This window comes from Hemicordylus capensis, chromosome 5 (assembly GCF_027244095.1).
Source record: "Hemicordylus capensis ecotype Gifberg chromosome 5, rHemCap1.1.pri, whole genome shotgun sequence".
In the NCBI taxonomy this organism is placed as follows: Eukaryota; Metazoa; Chordata; class Lepidosauria; order Squamata; family Cordylidae; genus Hemicordylus; species Hemicordylus capensis.
In genome coordinates this window covers 255,014,521-255,034,148 of record NC_069661.1, presented here as the reverse complement: position 1 = coordinate 255,034,148, position 19,628 = coordinate 255,014,521, and the positions used below count along the sequence as shown (strand labels likewise).

The window sequence follows — 19,628 nt, the reverse complement described above, 5'->3', positions numbered from 1 at the left end:
GCCCTTTTTGTTGTTGAAGATCACAGGCTAATGTGACGGCTCTTCTGCAATTAGGAACAGAAGTTCCTTTGAAATGTGATGAGATTGAATCCTTAGTATGGGAGGGTGCCTTAGCCATCAGAGATGGCGAAGGAAAAGTTCTCCTAAGTTTCCCTGCTCCCATGACAAAATGGTTGGATAAGCTCCCTTAGACTCTGTTCAGATGTTGTCTTGTCCCCAGGGGGAGTGGATGTGCACAAAACCAGAAAACCCAGGTCAGTTCAAGTTGAACCAATCTGAGTCCGGTCCGGTTTTGTGCATACTAAAGCTGGGCCCAGCTTGTGGGGGGTGGGTAATTTTTTTTAAAATGGTGGACTTTGTACCACTGTGGGGCCTCGGGGTGTGCTGCCGTGGGACAGGGGTCTCCTGCATTTCCCCCTCCCAGCCTACCCACCCCCCGGTCTCAAATGGCCCGTTTGGGGCCTTTCTGTGCTGGCGGGGGCCATTTTGGAGGTCACCGCACATTTGCACTGGCCAGGCTGTGGCAGCACCCCTTGCCCTGAGGCCCTACAATGATGGTAAGTCCACCATTTTTTTCTTTTAAAAACCAGCCCAACCCAGCGGGTTCGGCTTGACCTCAAGCCGAGCTGGGCCTGGTCTGGCTCCAGGGTGAGCTCTCGACCTGGGCTGGTCCGAGTGCAAGTCAGCTTGATCGTGACTCAGCTTGCACGTCCCTAGAGTGGAGGCTCAGGCCTCCAGCCCCTGTGCCCTTCTGCCACTGCTTGGGAGGTAAGTGCATATCTGAACTAAGATGTCCAGGGATGATTCATTTGAAGATGGAATCTCCTTGATTCCATGGGTCCTACATTCAAAGAGCCTTGGGATCTATTGTTTGGTCACTTGCGTCTCCTAGTTGTGAGGGGACAGGAGTCCATGAGCCAGTGTGATCCCAAGATTCCTGATCTTTTTCTCCCCAGGTACAATCCTGGCAGGCAGTAGCATCCCAAAAGACATAGGAAGCTGCCTTATACCAATGGGTCCATCTAGCTCAGCGTTGCCGACATTGGTCGGCAGTGGTTCTCCAAGGCGTCAGGCAGGAGTCTTCACCAGCCCTATTTGGAGATGCTGCCAGGGATTGAACCTGGGACCTCCTGCATGCAAAGCAGATGCTCCACCACTGAGCTGTGGACCCATCCCTTCCTGAGAAATGCTCAGGCAACTTTGCAGTTGTCCTTCCATTTATGAGCCGGTGTCATGGCTCAGACTTTTGATTGAGTCAGAGCAGGAGGATTCTCCTGCTAGTGAGGGCTCAGAGGCACAGCAACAGGATTTGGCAGAGAGACCAGACTCTGGAGCTGAGGATTTGCAACAGCTGCCAGACATGATTTCTGATGGGGAGGAGGCTGGGATTTCACCTGGCTTGAGAAGACGTCTCAAGAGGCAAGCTCAGTGGGAGTCACACAGGCGCAGGAAATCACAAGAGAGGAAGCCGAAGTGCTCAGGGAAGCCTGATTGGCTGCTGGTTCTCTTGAGCCATATATATTTAGCAGACTCTCAATTGCTCAGATGCTGTTTGCAACTTTTGCTGGCCGCAGACAGTGTGCTCTTTGAATTCCAAACTTTCCCGAGTTACAGTTTGCTTTGTTTATGCTTTCCTGCTTTATTCCGTTAATTCCTTGTTCTGTGTCCTTTGCTCGTTTCATTCCTTGCTTTGTTTTCTTTTCACTTATTACTCAGTTATTGTTAGAGGGGTGTGCCTAGTTCAGTTCAGGGGACTTAATTCATTTACTATTTTTTTTGTGAGCCTTTTATTTTCCTTCTTGCAGTTTCGCTGCTGCTTTCTGTTATCTCACACGGGGAGTACTGAAGGGGTTTGTAAATCCTGTTGGGTTAGCCGAGCTAACAGATTTACGACAGCCGTCTCCTGGTCTCTTCTCCCTCTCTCTCCCCACAGACGCGATCTCTGAGGATGAATGGAACTTGCTCTATGTCGCTGTGACCCGTGCCAAGAGGCACCTTGTCATGCCCAAATTTCTGACCTATCTCTTGACATTTGCTGGGGTGAGTTGAGACTATCCTTGGCATCCTAGTCTCAGGATGGCCTTTTGAGGTTTTCAAGGTGCATTTTGAGGAGCTGATAAAATTGTTGTGATTATGCCAAAAACAGTAGATTATAGCATGTTAGGATATCCCGAAGGGTGCAACATTTCCCCCTGAGAGGGAAAGGCCTAGAACGAGGTGAAGGGGTAAAAAGACAAAATTCTCTGAGTGCTGTAAAACCGTGCTGTGTGGGGGTGGAGGGGAAATGAGGTTTTAAACCTAAAAGCCAAGAAAGGACACAGTCCCTGGCCCTCTTCTGGGTGCCCCTGCCAAACAACGCGAGGCGGGTGGCTACTAGGGAGAGGGCCTTTTCGGTGTTTGCACCTTGTTGATGGAATAGCCTCCCCAGTGAGGTTCACTTGGCTTCATTGCTTTGTTGTTTTAGACACCAGGTAAAGACCTTCTTGTTCTCTCAGGCCTTTTAAATTTTAAAATTAAAATTTAATTTTTTAAAAATTGTGATCTGATTAAATATGTTTTTAAAAATTGTTTTTGTATTGTACTATGTATTTTCTCCCCCCCGCCCCATTTTTTGTCTATTATTTAATGTGTGTGTTAATCTCATGTTTTAGTGTTGCGTTATAAGCCGCCCAGAGAACAATTTGTTATGGGGCGGCTAACAAATAAAGTTTATTATTATTAATTATTATTATTATTACTTGAGAAGCATTTTTTAAAAAAAGAAATATACACTTAATCAGGCTGTTGGCAGTTGGAATTGGCAAGGTTCACACACAAACCTTGCAAATTTTATCCCCAAATGGATTGTTGCTGAAAGATTTCTTATGTCATTCTGGGGCATTGTCAGCCTTTGTTCTTCAACTTCTTTCCAGGAGTACTATTTACGGCCTGAGCTGACTAGTGATGTATGCAAGGGGACGCCGGTTTGGTGTTGTGTGCGAGGCTGCTGCAATTCCATTCCTGCTGAATCTCTCCTGACCATGAAGCAAATGCCTTTTGTTTACGTATGTATCCTCCTTACTTAACTGACCATTGAAAGCTTTGTGCAGATGGAACAGCATCTCCCCACTTCGCCTTGCTATGTTTTCATGGTTTCCATATAAAATGTTTTCTAGTCTCATAGAAATTGAGAAGTTCGTCTTACCCCATCATTTATAATGACTAGAAGAACACCTGTCTTGGAGGTTTTTCTTTGCTCTAATGGCTAATGTTTGTGTTTTCTCAATAGGTACTACTCTAACATCATTTGCTTGAGTGTTGTTTTACAGACTAGGAGTGCTATAGCGACACCTAGTGACAGAACATGAGCATTGCAACACAGGACTATAATACCAGTGCTGGGAGGGAGGAGGTACCCACATGATCCAATCTAGAATACTCTAATTTAAACAAACAACTGCCGAAGCCTGCATGCAAACCTTTGCAGAAAAGTAGCTGCCTATCACGTAGACCCACCTTCTGTGCCAGCAAGTTAATATGTGTTGCCTTCTTCTTGAAAGCTGTTAGGCTCAACCTTGAGTGAACCTCCAATAGAAAGGTTCTCCTTGTGTTGAAGCAGGATTACATCAACAAATGCCCTTGTTTTGTGAACATGGTAGGCAGTTAGTGTTGCTAACTGGGTGTGCTTAGGCAGCCTGAAATGATTATTACAGACATCTCTTTGTTTTATCCTAAGGGAAGTTTTTTATAAATCTCCAGAGGGCTCACATGCCCAGTTGATCAACAGTTGTACCTTTTGAGAGGAGTGTTCTTTTATTTATATAGACACGTGTTCTTAGGCCCAGTACACCTGAGTGGTTAAGACTTGATTGTTTCTTTGTACTTTTTCCTGGCAGAGCGATGGCACCAAGGACCCCGAAGGCTACCTGTGTCATGCCTGTGTTGAGCAGCGCATTGGCCCTCTAGCATGGCTAACTGTTTCTCCCGAGGTAGTGGAGACCATGGAGTCCACAGAAGAAGACCTTGAGATCCCACAGAACATTAACATCCTCTTTGCATGGTTTTAAATTTGAGACAGCGGCTTATCAGAGATGGAAGAATATTGCCGATGGTGCGTTTTTATTAGAACCCGAGGGAGAGGTGCTCATCTTTGGAGAACTTTGCTGCTGTGGTCCAAGGAGAGCTGACCCAAGAGAATGCCCAGAAGACGACCAGTCTGCAGAAATGTTTTTAATCATTAGAAAGGCCAACATACCTGTTTGCGGTGCTGCTTAGAAGGACTGGGAAAGTTGCTATGCTCCTCCACCGCTGCCAAAGTTGGTGACTGATAGGCCACATTGTCAGTGCTTCCATCTGCACCCACCGTGATGGAAAACTCTGCCCATTGTGCCATGCTATATGGGTGGAGCTTGATGTGGGAAGATGGGTGGGGTTTAGCACAACTGATTGCTGAGATACCTCTCAGTTTGGGCAGGTAGGGATAGGCAGGTGATGGCACAGGACTGTGTGGACCGTGCCACTTCAGATCGTACCACACGATCGGATGCTCCTTCATAGAAAAGGGGATTCCCTGCACCTAGGAAATTCAATGCCAGGAAAAGGGTTCACCTCCCTGATATGTTAGTTTTTCTGTATACAAGGGATGGAGCATCATTCAGTCGTGTGGGCCCTCACTTGCAGTCTGAGTTGGTACTGTCCAGATCCAGTGAGCACTAGTCCATATGTGGCCCTGGTCTATAGACCTTTTGTTTTGTTTTGTTTTTGCATCTCTGTCTTTGTGCTTTGTAGTTTAGAGGAAGCAAAAAGCATTTTAGCCCAAAGAAAGCAAGATTAACTTATTGTTAATTCACAAAATAATGTTTGTAAGCAAAACCTGGAGGTTTATTTTTGTATGGGTGAAGTAAACTTGTTTTGATTACAGGTGCACCTTGTTATCCGCCGGGGTTGCGTTCTTGCCTACAGCTGTGGATAACGAGACCTGAAGTCAATGAGAATTGACCTGGAGGGAAAGGATAAAAAGCCTTAAAAGGCAGTAATAAGAGAAAGGAAGTAATGTACCATGCTCTCCAGGTCTCCAGCATTGCCCCCCCAAACCCTCCAATTCGGCCAATTTTCCACACAAAAAATTGTTGTAGTTTAAAAAAAACCAAAAGAGCCACAAAATGGCTCCTTTCAATAAAATATTGGCCAGAAATTACTGTGGAGGTAATTTCTGGCCACCTAGGAACTGCAGATACATGGATTTTAACCCTTTTGTAAACCACGTATAACGAGGTCGGGTCTCCATTTCCTCACCATGGATGCACAAAACCACGGGTACTGTGAGTGGCAAGGTCCACCTGTATAAAACTATGAATCTTTCTTATGAATCAAAATCAGATTGGAATGCACCTACTTTAAAAAAAAAAAGAAGTCTTCTTTCCAGACCAAGGAAAGGCACAGGAGAAGAATCTATCCTTTTCGTGGGATGCTAACCTTTTAATGGGACTTCAGAAAACTGCAAAGTTAGTCTCTTTCATTTGGACAACCTATTAGGTTTAAAATGTTTAGACAGTAGCACATGTGAAAAGGACTGCCACATTACAGGAATCATAGGCTGAGCGTGAGGCAGCATCATGATGCAGCTGCGAAAAAGACTAATGGGCCAAACCATGGCCAGCAGCACCCAGAGATGGTGTTATCAGGAAACACTTGTCGGCTGGTTTTAAATTGTTTAAAATATATATATTTTTTAAAAAGCCTGTTTTATGTTGTAAACTGCCCAGAGATGGAAGTTTGGGGCAACATGCAAATTTGAAATATATTAATAAACTAATGTGATTTTAGGCTGCTTTAATAGTCATGTGTGGACCACACCTACACATGCAGACTATTAAAAGGGAGCAGAAGCCGGAGCTAGTCTTTTAGAAAGATCCCCTAAACGAAAAATTGTTTAGACTGCATTTGATCCATGTAGCCACTAGATGTCAGCACTGATTTATAGAAGAAAATAGGCAGGTACATGAAACGTTTTTGTGTGGGGTGAGGTGGGGGCAGTGGTAGCTTTAAGGAGCAGGTACGCCGGTCCTTAGCTGCTCCTCCTCCACAGCCCTGCCACCATTCTGGTCGCGGTGCTGTGTTGCTCAGAAGAGCGCGCAGCTGGCTCCCTGTGCCCAGCAGCCTGCACGTGGCAGCCATGTGGTCAGCCAAACCACGCGGACCACGCAAACGGTGCCGGTGCCTGTGCATGTGTGGACACCTTGTGTGTGCCAACTAGGGATGAGCGCGAGCCTTTTTCAAGTGACGAACAGGCTCGAGCACCAGCATTTGAGCCAGCTCGGCAGCTAGGGAGGGCTGCCTTTTAAGATGCCCCATTGCTTTTCCGCCACCAGCGCTCATTTTTGAAGCAGCTGTGCAGGGCGGTAGCATCAACACACCCACACACATGGCCAGAGCATATGGTAGGGGTGTGGGGGTGCCACGTGGGGGCTGCAGGAAGCAGGGCTTCTAAAACGAGTGCCGGGCGGGGAGAGCAGGTAAGGAGCTCCTTACCTGCATCTTCAAATGTACCCCTCACATAAGAACAGCCCTGCTAGATCAGGCCCAAGGCCCATCTAGTCCAGCATCCTGTTTCGCACAGTGGCCCACCAGATGCCGCTGGAAGCCACAGACAGGAGTTGAGGGCGTGCCCTCCTGCCATTACTCCCCTGCAACTGGTACTCAGAGGCACCCTGTCCTTGAGGCTAGAGGTGGCCCACAGCCCTCTGACTAGTAGCCATTGATAGACCTCTCCTCCATGATGTCATCCAAACCCCTCTTAAAGCCATCCAGGTTGTTGGCTGTCACCACATCCTGTGTCAGAGAGTTCCACAAGTGGATTACGCGCTGTGTGGAAAAGTACTTCTGTTTGTTGGTCCTAGACCTCCTGGCAATCAATTTCATGGAGTGACCCCTGGTTCTAGTGTTGTGTGAGGGAAAAGAATCTCTCTCTCTCCACTTTCTCCACACCATGCATGTTTTTAAAGACCTCTATCATGTCTCCCCGCAGTCTTTTTTTCTAAACTAAAAAGCCCCAGGTGTTGTAGTCTTGCCTCATAAGAAAGGTGCTCTAAGGCCCCTGATCATCTTGGTTGCCCTCTTCTGCACTTTTTCCAGTTCAACAATGTCCTTTTTAAGATGTGACCAGAATTGTACACAGTACTCCAAGAGTGGTCGCACCATAGTTTTGTATAAGGGCATTATAATGGTAGCCGTTTTATTTTCAATCCCCTTTCTAATGATCCCTAGCATGGAATTTGCTTTTTTCACAGCTGCCGCACAATTGAGTCGACACTTTCAACGAGCTGTCCACCACAACCCCAAGATCCCTCTCCTGATCCGTCACCGACAGCCCGGATCCCATCAGCATATACTTGAAGTTGGGGTTTTTCGTCCCAATGTGCATCACTTTACACTTGCTAACATTGAACCACATTTGCCATTTTGTCACCCACTCCCCCAGTTTGGAGAGATCCTTTTGGAGCTGCTCACAATCCGTTTTGGATTTCACTACCCGAAATAGTTTGGTATCATCTGCAAATTTGGCCACCTCGCTGCTTACCCCTGCTTCTAGATAATTTATGAATAAATTAAAAAGCACCGGTCCCAGTACAGATCCCTGGGGGACCCCACTTCTGACTTCCCTCCATTGTAAAAACTCTCCATTTATACTTACCCTCTGTTTCCTGTCTTTCAACCAGTTAGCAATCCATACATGTACTTGGCCCCTTATCCCATGACCGCCAAGTTTCCGCACGAGTCTTTGGTGAGGAACTTTGTCAAAAGCTTTTTGGAAGTCCAGGTAGACTGTGTCAACTGGATCACCTTGATCCACACACTCGTTGACACTCTCAAAGAACTCCAAAAGGTTGGTGAGGCAAGATTTACCTTTGCGGAAGCCATGCTGGCTCACTCCCAGCAGGGCCTGTTCTTCTAGGTGCTTTACAATTTTATCCTTGAGGATGCTTTCCATCAATTTGCCTGGAACGGATGTTAGGCTAACCGGCCTGTAATTTCCCAGATCGCCCCTGGCTCCCTTCTTGAAAATCGGTGTTACATTTGCTACTCTCCAGTCCTCTGGTACAGAGCCCGATTTCAGGGATAAGTTATATATTTTAGCAAGGAGGTCGGCAATTTCACATTTGAGTTCTTTGAGGACTCTTGGATGGATGCCATCCGGCCCTGGCGATTTGTTAGCTTTCAGTTTTTCCAGACAGTTTAGAACATCATCCCTTGTCACTTCTATCAGACTCAGCTCTCTAGCCTCCATCCCTAAAAAGCCTGGTTCAGGAACAGGTATATGCTCAGTATCCTCTGCCATGAAGACAGATGCAAAGAACTCATTCAGCTTCTCTGCAACCTCCATATCCTCCTTAATAATCCCTTTCACTCCCTCATTGTCTAATGGCCCAACTGCCTCCCTGGCAGGTTTCCTGCTTCTGATGTACTTAAAGAAGTTTTTGTTATTCCCCTTGATACTTCTGGCTAAATGTTCCTCAGACTCTCTAAATGTTCCACAAACCCTCCCCAGCCCATAGGGGAGTGCACGAACAGCTTTTGTGCATCGTTAGTGTCAATGCCGCGTGCAGGCTGCTAGGAACAAGGAAGCTGCGTGTGTTCTTCTGAGCAGCACAGCATCGTGACTGGAATGGTGGCCAGGCAGCGGAGGAGCAGGGAAGGACCTGCATGCCTCTCCTTAAAGCTACTGCTCACCCTTCGCCAAAAGGTTTTGGCTGCAGCAACCAGAATTGTTTCGTGCACATGCCTAAAAGAAAAGGAATCTGCCTTACCTAGATTGCAATCTGTCAGAGTTGCCACCATTTTTCCTGGCAGGGCTTTTCTGCTTTTAACAGAGGCAAGGAAGGCCGGAATTTAACAGGTGCAGCTTTCCACAGCCACCTCTACGTGGTGGAAGAAGCCACTTTTGCCTCTGCTGATCCAAAAGCCCTGTTCCCCTTCCCCCACGTTTGATGTGAAAGTCCAGGTTCTAGTTTCCTTCTCAAGATCTTTGGGGAAGGACTAACATTTGGAAGGGAAAGAGTCAGAATTACAGGGCAAGCTGTCACATTTGCTTCAGTCAGAGCTTTTGCTATGCCCTCTTGCTTGACAGACATCTCCTTGGCCTGCCTCATTTCCAATAATTGAGTACGTTGGAGACAATGTGAAGGCAGGTTAAGGCGGGAGTGGCTTTGGCTGTCTTTCCTTGCATGCATGTTTTGTTGTAAAAGGAAAACTCCTCCCATTTTGGGGTGTGAACAGGCAAACGGTCCATATACGGCTTCCAGGAGAGAGGCCATAGGACTGACCATACAACATATGATTGTCCAGGAGAGGGATCTTGGGGTTGTGGTAGACAGCTTGTTGAAAGTGTCAACACAATGTGCAGTGGCTGTGAAAAAGGCCAGTTCCATGCTTGGAATCATTAGGAAGGGGATTGAAAACAAAACTGCTAATATCATAAGGCCCTTATACAAATCTATGGTGTAGCCAACTTTGGGGTCCTGTGTATAGTTCTGGTCACCATACCTCAAAAAGGACATGCCGGAGCGAGAGAAGGTGTAGAAGAGGGCAGCCAAAATGATCAGGGGCCTGGAGCACCTTTCTTACGAGGTAAGGCTACAACCCCTGGAGCTTTTTAGTTTGGAAAAGCAACTATGGGGTGACATGATAGAGGTCTCACAATACTAGAACCAGGAGTCATCCCATGAAACTGATTGCCAAGAAATTCAGGACTGATAAAAGCAAGTACATTTTCACACAACGCATAATTAACCGGTGGAATTGTCTGTCATGCTATGTGGTGACAGCTACCAGCCTGGATGGGTTTAAGAAGGCCTTAGATAAATTCACAGAGGACCTTGTCTATCAATGGCTACTAGTCTGGTGGCTATAGGCTACCTCCAGCCTCAGAGGCAAGATGCCTCCAAATACCAGTTGCAGGGGAGCAACAGCAGGAGAGAGGCATGCCCTCACCTCTTGCCTGTGGGCTCCTCAGAGACATTTGGTGGGCCACTGTGTGAAACAAGATGCTGGACTAGATAGGCCTTGGGCCTGATCCAGCAAGGCTGTGCTTATAGACTACAACTCCCATAATCCCTGGCCACCCTGGCTGGGGATGACAGGAGCTGTAGGCCAACAACATGTGGGGTTCCAACTCTGAGAACCTCTTTTGCCTTCTGAAGGCAATGGACCCCTGTTCCCAGGTGAGGCTCTGGAGGTGGAGATGCTTCTCACAGAATGAAGATATCCTCAGACCTCCCCCCACATACGCCGGCTGTATCTCACAGCTATGTTTTGTTAAATGAACATTTTGTCAAATGAACATCAGACATTGGGCGCCTGTCTTGTTTTGGGGTGTGGACTTTCCATGGCCCTTGAATGTGGAGTTTCCTCCCCTAGACCAGGATGAGAGACAATAATCCTTTCAGTGAAAATGCCAGATAGTTGGAATAGTACTGTATTATCCTCTATATCTATAAGACTTGGGACAAAAATTGATTTAGTAGATTGAGACCAGCTTGATTGTCCCTGAGACAATCTGAGAAAACTATATGTTTCCAGGTGAAATACAAAGTGCTGGTTCTTACCTATAAAACCCTTAATGGCTCGAGACCAGGGTTTTAAAGAGAGCGCCATGAACCCTTTGTCATGAACCCTGACGCCTTTTACGATCTTCTGGAAAGGTCCGGTTACCGTTGCCACTGGCTCGTCTGGTGGCGACTCAGGACCGGGCTTTCTCTGTGGCTGCCCCAGGTCTTTGGAATATGCTCCCCACTGAAATAAGAGCATCTCTTTCTCTGTTTTCTGGAAGACCCTCGAGACTCTCCTGTTCTTGCCAAGCTTTTAATTAGAATTTTAATAACTTGTTTTATATTTTTATTGTGTTGACTTGTGATTTTTAATATTAAAATTTGCACACCGCCTAGAGATTTACATATCAGGTGGTATACAAATATGATACATGAATAGGGCAAAATCATATGCTAAATCCTTGCTTGGTAGATGACCAGACTGGGCCAGTTACATAACCTTGGACTCCAGGAACTGGGAGTGTTCACCACAACAGGGCAATGTGTTTTCTTTTGCAGAACGGACTGATAAGCATGCAAAAGGCTGCTCATACACAGCCTGCCCTCTGACCCCAAGGCATCTTTGAGCACCGTCTACTAGGGAAACGCACAATAAACTAATATTGACACAACTGTCTGGTTCCTGGTTAATGGTCCTGAGGGGTTTTGGGTGGGTGGTTAGAGTTGAAATGGCACACTTTGGGAATACCTTTCCCCGGTAGTCAAGCCACCAGGAGAGTTTAACAGTTTAACCTTTGTATCTACAAAGGTACAAGTGCATAGGTGCGTACAAAGTGCTCCCTGGGAACAACCAAAGCCAGCCAATAGGATCTTTGTGGCTCCTGTTCCCTGCTGGGACTCTTCCTCTCTGGGCTTCCATGGAAGCCGACAGGATGGAAACTCCAAGAACTGGCTCTCGGCCCTCTGGGGCAAAGTGCAGGCACTGGAGATGCTGCAGAGATTATGGTCTTGCTTTCTGACCTGGATTAGTACCACACCTTTGCTTCCAGGGCCATGCCTCACTGGGACACCACTATGCTCTTCTTCCCTGCCCCGACTGGGCTGCAGCTCGTGACGTTCTGTGGATGGTAGCTCTGTGCCCCAGGCAGCACACAGACAGCTGGCCTGGCTGATCTTCTAAGTCAACAGCCTCCTCCCTTCATAGCAACTCTGAAGCCAGATCCTGGCAATTCTCTTCCTTCTGGAACTGCTGCCAGGAGCAAGCACAGGAAACTGCCTGAAACGCTCAAGCTTAGATCTGTCAACAATGTCTAACAATGGCATTCCATCCAGCGCTTCACACAGGGGTCTTCCTCAGCCCTAGCTGTGAATGCCAGGAATTGAACCCAGGACCTCCTGCATGCAAAGCCCAGAGGAGAGCTGGTCATGTGATAGCATGCATGACTTGTCCCCTTGCTAAGCAGGGTCCACCCTGGTTTGCATCTGAATGGGAAATGATGTGCGTTCTGCAAGAGATTCCCCTTAGGGGATGGGGCCACTCTGGGAAGAGCACCTGCTTGCTTGCATGCAGAAGGTTCCAAGTTCCCTCCCTGGCAGCATCTCCAAGAAAGGGCTGAGAGAGAAACTCCTGCCTGCAACCTTGGAGGAACTGCTGCCAGCTTGTGTAGACAATACTGAGCTGGATGGACCAAGGCAACTTCCTATGTTTCAATGCCATTGCTATGGACCGGCAACATGTTCATCTGGGCCAATAAGCAGCAAGGCAGGGCCTTTGTCTTCAAAAAACTAGATGGGCAAGTGAGGCAGTGAGCACCCTCAACTAAGTGGGGAAACTGAGGCTGGTTGTGGCTTGCTTAATAGAGCAGCAGTATCCCAATGCAGGAAGAGGCATGGGGTGGGGGAAGTGGGGAAGGAGATTTTCTTCTCCACCTCTCATAATCCACTGCTCCAAGGGAGGCCAATGGCAGTGTAGCCACGGGTGTCTTTGCATAGCTTCCCTTCCTCAAGAAGGCTGACCTGTCACCCATGCCTGGATCACATCAAGTCTGAGTTACTGCAATGCGCTGTACATGGGGCCACCCTTGAAATGCATCCGGAAACTACCAACGGGGAAGCATGCAGCAGCCCAATTGCTATCTGGAGCTGCCTAAAGTGCTTATATGACACATAAGACGCTGCCATTTACCAACCAGATCTTTGGCCCATCGACTGGCAGCAGCTTTCCAAGATTCTAGGTAGGAATCTCTCCCAGCCCCACCTGGAGATGCTGGCAGGCATTGAACCTGTGACCTTCTGCAGGCAAAGCAGAGCCCCTACCACTGAGCTGCAGCCCCTAGCTTCAAGACACTGTGCTGGCTGCCAATCCAGCCACAGGTATTATTCAAGGTGTTGATAACTGCTTGGTTATCGATATCTTTAATTCTCTTAGCCGGCATGCGTGCCTAGGATTGGTGGCGGAACTCTCGCGAGAGTTCCTGGCATTGGGAGAGAGTTCGAGGCCAAAGGGGGAAAAAAAAATGGTGGTGGATGGTGGTGGTGGTGGGCCACAAAACAGCCGGGGGAGGCAGCCTCGGCTGGTCGCTGGGAGGCGGCGGTGGGATGACCTGGCCTGGCCAGGCCAGGCCTTCCCGGGTTAGGGGGAGGAGGCAGTGGCGGCAAAGCCTGAGCTGGCTGCCGGGGGCGGGAGGCAGCGGCGGGACGGCCAGCGAGACGAGAAAGTGGCGGGAAAGCAGCAGAGAGATGCCCGTTGCAGCCTGGGGCAGCAGGACTTCCCTGTTTGCCGCCTGGGAGGAGGAACAGCGGAAGTGGGGCCCTTTTCGGCTGCCTGCCGCCCGGTAAGGAGGGCCTGTGGTGGCATTTTCAAACTGATTTTAGGACATCTGAAATGGTTTTGTTGTACATTTATTATGCTGTGCACCTCCCTGCAGTAAGAGCAACCTATAAAGGCAAATAAAAATAAACGCAGTTGCTAGGAAGCAGGAGAACGGCTGTTACCTTCATATCCTGCTAAGCAGGCTTCCTGAAGCATCTGCTAACTGGGCAAAGAAGCACCTATTTAAAGTGACAGTCTCCATTTTTAGCAGGTAGAGAGCAATCCAACAGCAGTGCCGTGTCTCTCCAGTGGCTGTTACTAGTGTCTAACTTGTAATCCTTTAGATTGCAAGTCCTTTTGGGACAGAGAATTGTCTTAGGAACATAGGAAGCTGCCATATACTGAGTCAGACCATTAGTCTTCCTAGCCCAGTATAGTTTTCACAGACTTCTCCAAGGTTGCAGGCAGGAATCTCTCTCAGCCCGATCTTGGAGATGCTGCCAGGGTGGGAGCTTGGCACCTTCTGCTCTTCCCAGAGCGGCTTCATCCCCTGAGAGGAATATCTTGCAGTGCTCACACTTCTAGTCTCCCATTCATATGCAACCAGGGTGGACCCTGCTTAGCTAAGGGGACAGGTCATGCTTGTTACCACAAGGCCGGCTCTCCTCTCTTATTTTGCTATGTAAACCACTCTGAGAACTTCTTTGTTGTTAAAAAATGGTATTTAAATAATATTCTGGCAGGTTAGCCGGAAGCTGGAGTAGAGGGCCTCATCCAGCATAGTTCTTCTGATGTTCTTATGCTCTGGGGAATCTACACATCAATTCTTAGTAGTCACCATGCTGAGGAGGTATTTTCAGGTTTTAGTTTGATGGATGGAAAAACCATGCTAAGCCAGTTTGCCAAGGTATGTTTTGGAACTATTTTAAGACACACAGCCCTGCATTCAGGCTAGCAACTGTAGGAAAGCAGGTAGACTGCTATGTTATCACTTTGTCTGCTTTTCTAATTCAGTTCAGTTACTTTTGTTTTACTGAAAGAAGAAATTCCAAGATCACTTTCCCCATCTAGTTTGTATTGTAATTTGCCTTTTGTATTGGGAAACGACTTCCTTTCTAGTAGCAAGCAGCCCACCAGCCAGCAAAAGTGACATTGCTCAGCTCAAGGCAAAGTCTGTCTTTGACACTACTGATGGGTCTTGAGCTTGGTTTCTTTTGTAAAGCCTTTTTGGGGCTGGTGTGTCACTCCAAAGTCTCAGACGTGATGAAAACAAAATGCTTAAGAATGCCTTTTCTTTAGTTCTTGTCCACTCGGGAACTGACCTCATCCATCAGGATCCTACAAGGCTGTGCAATATGCACACCGAAATGTAATCAATTATTTAATTAGTCGCATGCTAGACAGTTAGTTGATCTTTAAAAGCCTAATTGGTCAACAGTTCTTAAAATATAATGTAGCTTTCACAAACATACTTGAACCCTCATATTCCTTCCTTTGAAAGAAATAGCCTGGTTTCTCCTCCACCTTCCTGGTCTATTTCAAACACCTAGTGAAGTAGGTACTTACCCATGAAAGCTTATGCTACAATACAAACTAGTTAGGATTTTAAAGTGCCAAAGGCCCCTTTGGGCACAACCCACTCACTCACTCTGATGTGCAAGCCCTCCTAAAATGAAGCCCTCCTAGAATAGAGGGACCAGTGTTTTCTCTAATTTTTTCCATCTGTGTGCGGAATGAATTTTGTTCTGGGCGGCAGTATCCAGGCAGTGTGTGTGCACCTGCATTCAGAGTGGGGCCTTCCTGATTCAACCTCAGCGGGATTTAAAATTAAGTGAGCAGTCATTAAAAAATCTTGTGAGTGCACGCTTACATCTTAGAGGGAACACTGAATGGGACTGCATTCGACATTCATGGAAAACAGGTCTGTCCATGGCTACTAGTCTTGATGATTATAGGCCACCTCCAGGCTAGAGGAAGGATGCCTCTGATGAATACCAGTTGCAGAGGAACAACAACATGAAAGGGGTCCGCCTTCACCTCTGGTTTTGCTAGGCACTGGGATACATTTTGGGGTAAGCAAAGCCTGTACAAAAGGGATGGACTCTACTTGAACCAAGATGGTACCAGACTGCTGGCGCTTAAAATCAAAAAGGCCCCAGAGCAGCTTTTTAAATGATGCATGGGGCATGGCCAACAGGAACTGGGTGGTATCTAGTTTGACAAGAAAAATCCCCAAAGGACCGGAGAGCAATGGTCCCTCTATTTTTTTAATTTTTTTTGTCTCTGTGAAGAATGAGTTTTGTTCTGGGCAGCAGTACCAAGGCACTGTGTGCGCACCTACATTCAGAGTGGGGCTTTCCTAATTCAACCTGAGTGGGATCAAAAATTAACAGAGTGGTCATCAGAAAACCTTTGAGCATGCTCATGTGTGCACACCTTTTCAGATAAATCAGAAAGACACAGAGTAGAACCAGGAGAAGAACAGATGGAAACACATGACAGCTGGTCAAATGATAGTAAGGGAGACAGCACACACCAATGCCAGGTGTTTATATACCAATGCCAAGAGCCTCTGAGCCAAGATGGGTGAGCTAGAGTGCTTGGTTGCTAATGAAAACAGATATAGTGTGCATAACAGAAATGTGGTGGAAAGGTGAGAACCAGTGGGACACTGTTATGCCTGGATACAAACTCTACAGAAAGGACAGGGAGGGGTGGCCTGTGGGTGGAGTTGCACTGTATATTAAAGGAGGGATAGAATCCAACCAGCTAGAAAACCTAGGAGGACTGGAATCCTCCACAGAATCATTATGGCTGATCCAGAGGGCGATAGCACATCCCTAGTAACACATTTCTTTTCAATCCTTGATTTGTCAATCAAGTAATGAAAGGAAATGTCTTACTATGGACATGCTATTGCCCTCTGGATCAAAATGCTGAGAGTGACCTGCAGTTGGAGAAGCAAATTAGAGGCGTCAAAGAGAAACAGAGCTGTAATAATGAGTGACTTCAATTACCCTCACAGAGACTGGGCAATTTTGTTGTGGGGTGTAAGGCACTGTTAATTAATATCCAGTGCCATCTTCTTTTAGTTAATTGGCCATTTCCTCTGATGTAAACTAACCCCCATTATCACTTATCAGTCTTTGAGGTTTTCTGCCAAACGTGTTGCTCACTATTGCAACATACTCCTTAAATTTCTCTAGAACTTGTTTTTTTTCTTTTTTAGCATATAAGTAAATTGGAATCTGGAGTTGTCATCAATGAAAGTAAAAGAAATATCTCCTCCTGATGACTCATCTTGCAGTGGTCCACAGACATTACTATGAACCAGCTCTAGGGGGCACTGTGACTGTTTTCTGGTGAAAGCTTTTACTGATTCCCTTGCTTTTAAATAATAAACAGCACACACATGGTGAATCATTACTTTTGCAGGGCTGAACTCAAGCCTCTTGCTAAATCTCCCTCCTCAGGCTGAGAAATTACTTTATGTTCTCTATGTGCAAATCTTCTATGCCACCATTTTTCACATTGTTTATGCAAACATCTTTTTGCAACATTGGCTTTCTTGTTAATGCACCCCATCTCAAACCAACCACTTTCTCTTAAAGAACCTCTCATTAACAACCTGTTTGTCTCTGATGTAACGGTGATAATCATTCTTGAATTTTACTTCTTAGACTCTGTGTGTGGCATATTTTACTAAAATTAAACTGCTTTCAAGTGCAGGGACATAAAGAGCTTCAATTCTCAAGGTTATGATCCTTCCCTTTGGCAACATGCACCTGATCCTTGCTTCCCCTCCGCCCTCCGCAATGATCTTTCTGCCATTTGCCATACTTATTGGGGTTTTATAATTCAAGTCCAAATCGCTAAAGAGTTCCTTGTCTTTAATCAGATTTGCAGTTATGCCACTATCAACTAGATTGCCTCTGAGTACCAGTTGCAGGGGAGTAACAGCAGGAGAGAGGGCATGCCCTCAATGCCTGCCTGTGGCTTCCAGCGGCATCTGGTGGGCCACTGTGTGAAACAGGATGCTGGACTACATGGGCCTTGGTCCTGATTCAGCAGGGCGGTTCTTATGTTAGATTAACATAGATTTAAGTAGATTAACACGGTCATTTTTGCAGTTACTTTCAACATCACTTTCTATAGATTAAAAAGTATAAAAAATTGCTTTGAGACTTTCTGTCCCTTTCCTTGAATTCCTCTTAGCCCCATGTCGTGGATTAAAGTTTTTGTCTCAGAGCTAGCTCATGTGAAGGAAAGAAAATGCCGAGTCATCCCAGCTGAGCTGCCTGAGTGGGCTTCTTGTAAAACTATTCTGTATTACTGGTAGATTCAAAATGCTGCTGCTGGCACCCCCTTTGTCTACAGAAACTTTCTAGGCTTGGGGTGTGATAACCCAGATAAAACTCTTAATTTTGCTATTGGACAAGTACAAAAATCTTCCACGTGTACACGTGATGAGAAAACCGATAGCTCCTGAGGATGTGTTTGCACCAGAGAAATCCCCCCTTTTCTACTGAGTCAAAAACCCACTCTTAGAGGCTTGTAAAAAGATAAAACATATTCAAAAGGCTACAAAAATAGGTTCTCTCAAGCTTCAGTAACAGGTTGTATTTAAGAATGCTTATAAGGTTACAGCATCTTTCAGTTACTACAGACTAGTTCCATCTGAGGCCGTCTCAGCTTTTTAGAAACAGTTAAAAATATTTAGTAAGTTATAAAAATAGGTTGTCTTTATGCACGCTTAAATGTTTACAAGTCTTTTGCAACGCCTTAGATGGATTGAATGTAGGCTAGTCTATCTTATTTTAATTATGTTGCAGCTAAACAATAACAGACCAGTATCAGGAATATGCAAAGTAAACACACAAAGAAATATAAGTTTCTAATGCAAAATCTAACTGTTCCCTATGCCAAATCCCCCTTTCCTTGAAAACTCACCCAACACCTGATGAGAACCAAGCTTCCTGCAATCCCATGTCTCAAAGATCTGCAGTTATTCCGTGTGAGAAATCTCCATGCTGGTTTTGACCATGAGGGAGCAAAAACTCCATGCCCCTCACTAAGCCTTTTTGCACCTACTTCTCTCCAACAAAGACCACCCTTCTTGTTCCCAGAATTCCCAGCAACCGCTCTCTAGGTCCTACCCACCTGGTGTACTGATTGGCTGCCCTGTAGTTCACCAGCTAAGACAAGCGTTCACTCCCTGTTTAGGGGGGGGGGCTAATCACTACACCCCGTTTCTCTGGTTTGGAGTGATTCTGAGTGATGAGTCATTCCTCTTGGAATTTCTTTCAGCAGCTCTGCTGTGGTCAGGGCTTTATTCAGAGGACAATTGACTTGCAAATGGCCTGGCTTCCTACACAGCCAACAGACCTTGGTCTTTTGTTTGGTGTGAAATGCTATAACCCGACTCTTTTGGTCAGAGACTTCACTAGAGGCTGCATCTGATCTCGTATTAAAATCCTAAAGTTTAGAAATCACAAATTCCAAATAAATCTCCTCTTTTGATTCCAAAACAAAATGTATCACTTGAACACATACAAGTGATACAGTGAATACTGTCTCAGGCAGACTATTCAAAATAAATCCAACCGTTGCTTCATCTGGGAGTCTTACATTTTCATGTGCACACCTCCTTTCAATATCTAGGATTTGATTAACATGCTCAGTTAGATTATGTTCATCTCCGAATTTCATATTATATCATCAGACCTACACTACTATTAGTTGTCTTTCTAGCATACAGATGTCTTGAAGTCTCCCAAGCTTCCTTAGCTATCCTAGTCTCTCTCAAACACACGATTGCGTCACTCACATGCAAGCAGATGAGTCTGTAGACTTTTCCATTTTTGGCATCTCATGCTGCTTGTTCCCCAGCTGCTTCAGGTCTGTCCTCTTGCAAGCTTTCCAGTCCCTGAACTATGAGAAAGGACTTCATCCTGAATGACCAGGCTTCAAAATTAAATCCATCCAGTCTCGGGATCACTGGCTGTCTCTGAGCTGCAGTCTCCATGGTGAAAAAGCTCCCTGCCATTTTCTCTCTCTGAAACTCTTTTCCAATCAAGCAGGCTTCCACTTACTTACTGTGCCTTTTTGTCTGTTTTCCCTGGATTTTGTTTGCCTCTAGGTTCACTGATTTGCCTCTGGGTGCTTTCTCTGGGTTCACTGGGCTCATAACCCAGTTAGAGAGCTTGGAGGGGAGATTTCTTTATCTACCCCAGCTGCAGCAGAAGTGAACAGGTAAGGAGAGTACTGCTAATTAATATTGTCACGAGACA

At 46.2% G+C, this 19,628-nt stretch overlaps 1 protein-coding gene across 8 annotated transcripts in view; it reads left to right on the top strand.

The window, feature by feature from the left end:
• Positions 1–5,809, top strand: part of FBH1 (F-box DNA helicase 1) — a 38,014-nt gene extending 32,205 nt beyond the window's left edge. For all 8 annotated transcript variants that reach the window (XM_053255594.1, XM_053255596.1, XM_053255598.1 and 5 more), the window contains 3 exons: positions 1,934–2,040; positions 2,913–3,044; positions 3,876–5,809. In XM_053255594.1, coding sequence (XP_053111569.1) covers positions 1,934–2,040; positions 2,913–3,044; positions 3,876–4,046 — 410 coding nt within the window. In that variant the 3' untranslated portion in view covers positions 4,047–5,809. The remainder of the gene's footprint in view (positions 1–1,933; positions 2,041–2,912; positions 3,045–3,875) is intronic.
• Positions 5,810–19,628: the final 13,819 nt, after the last annotated feature.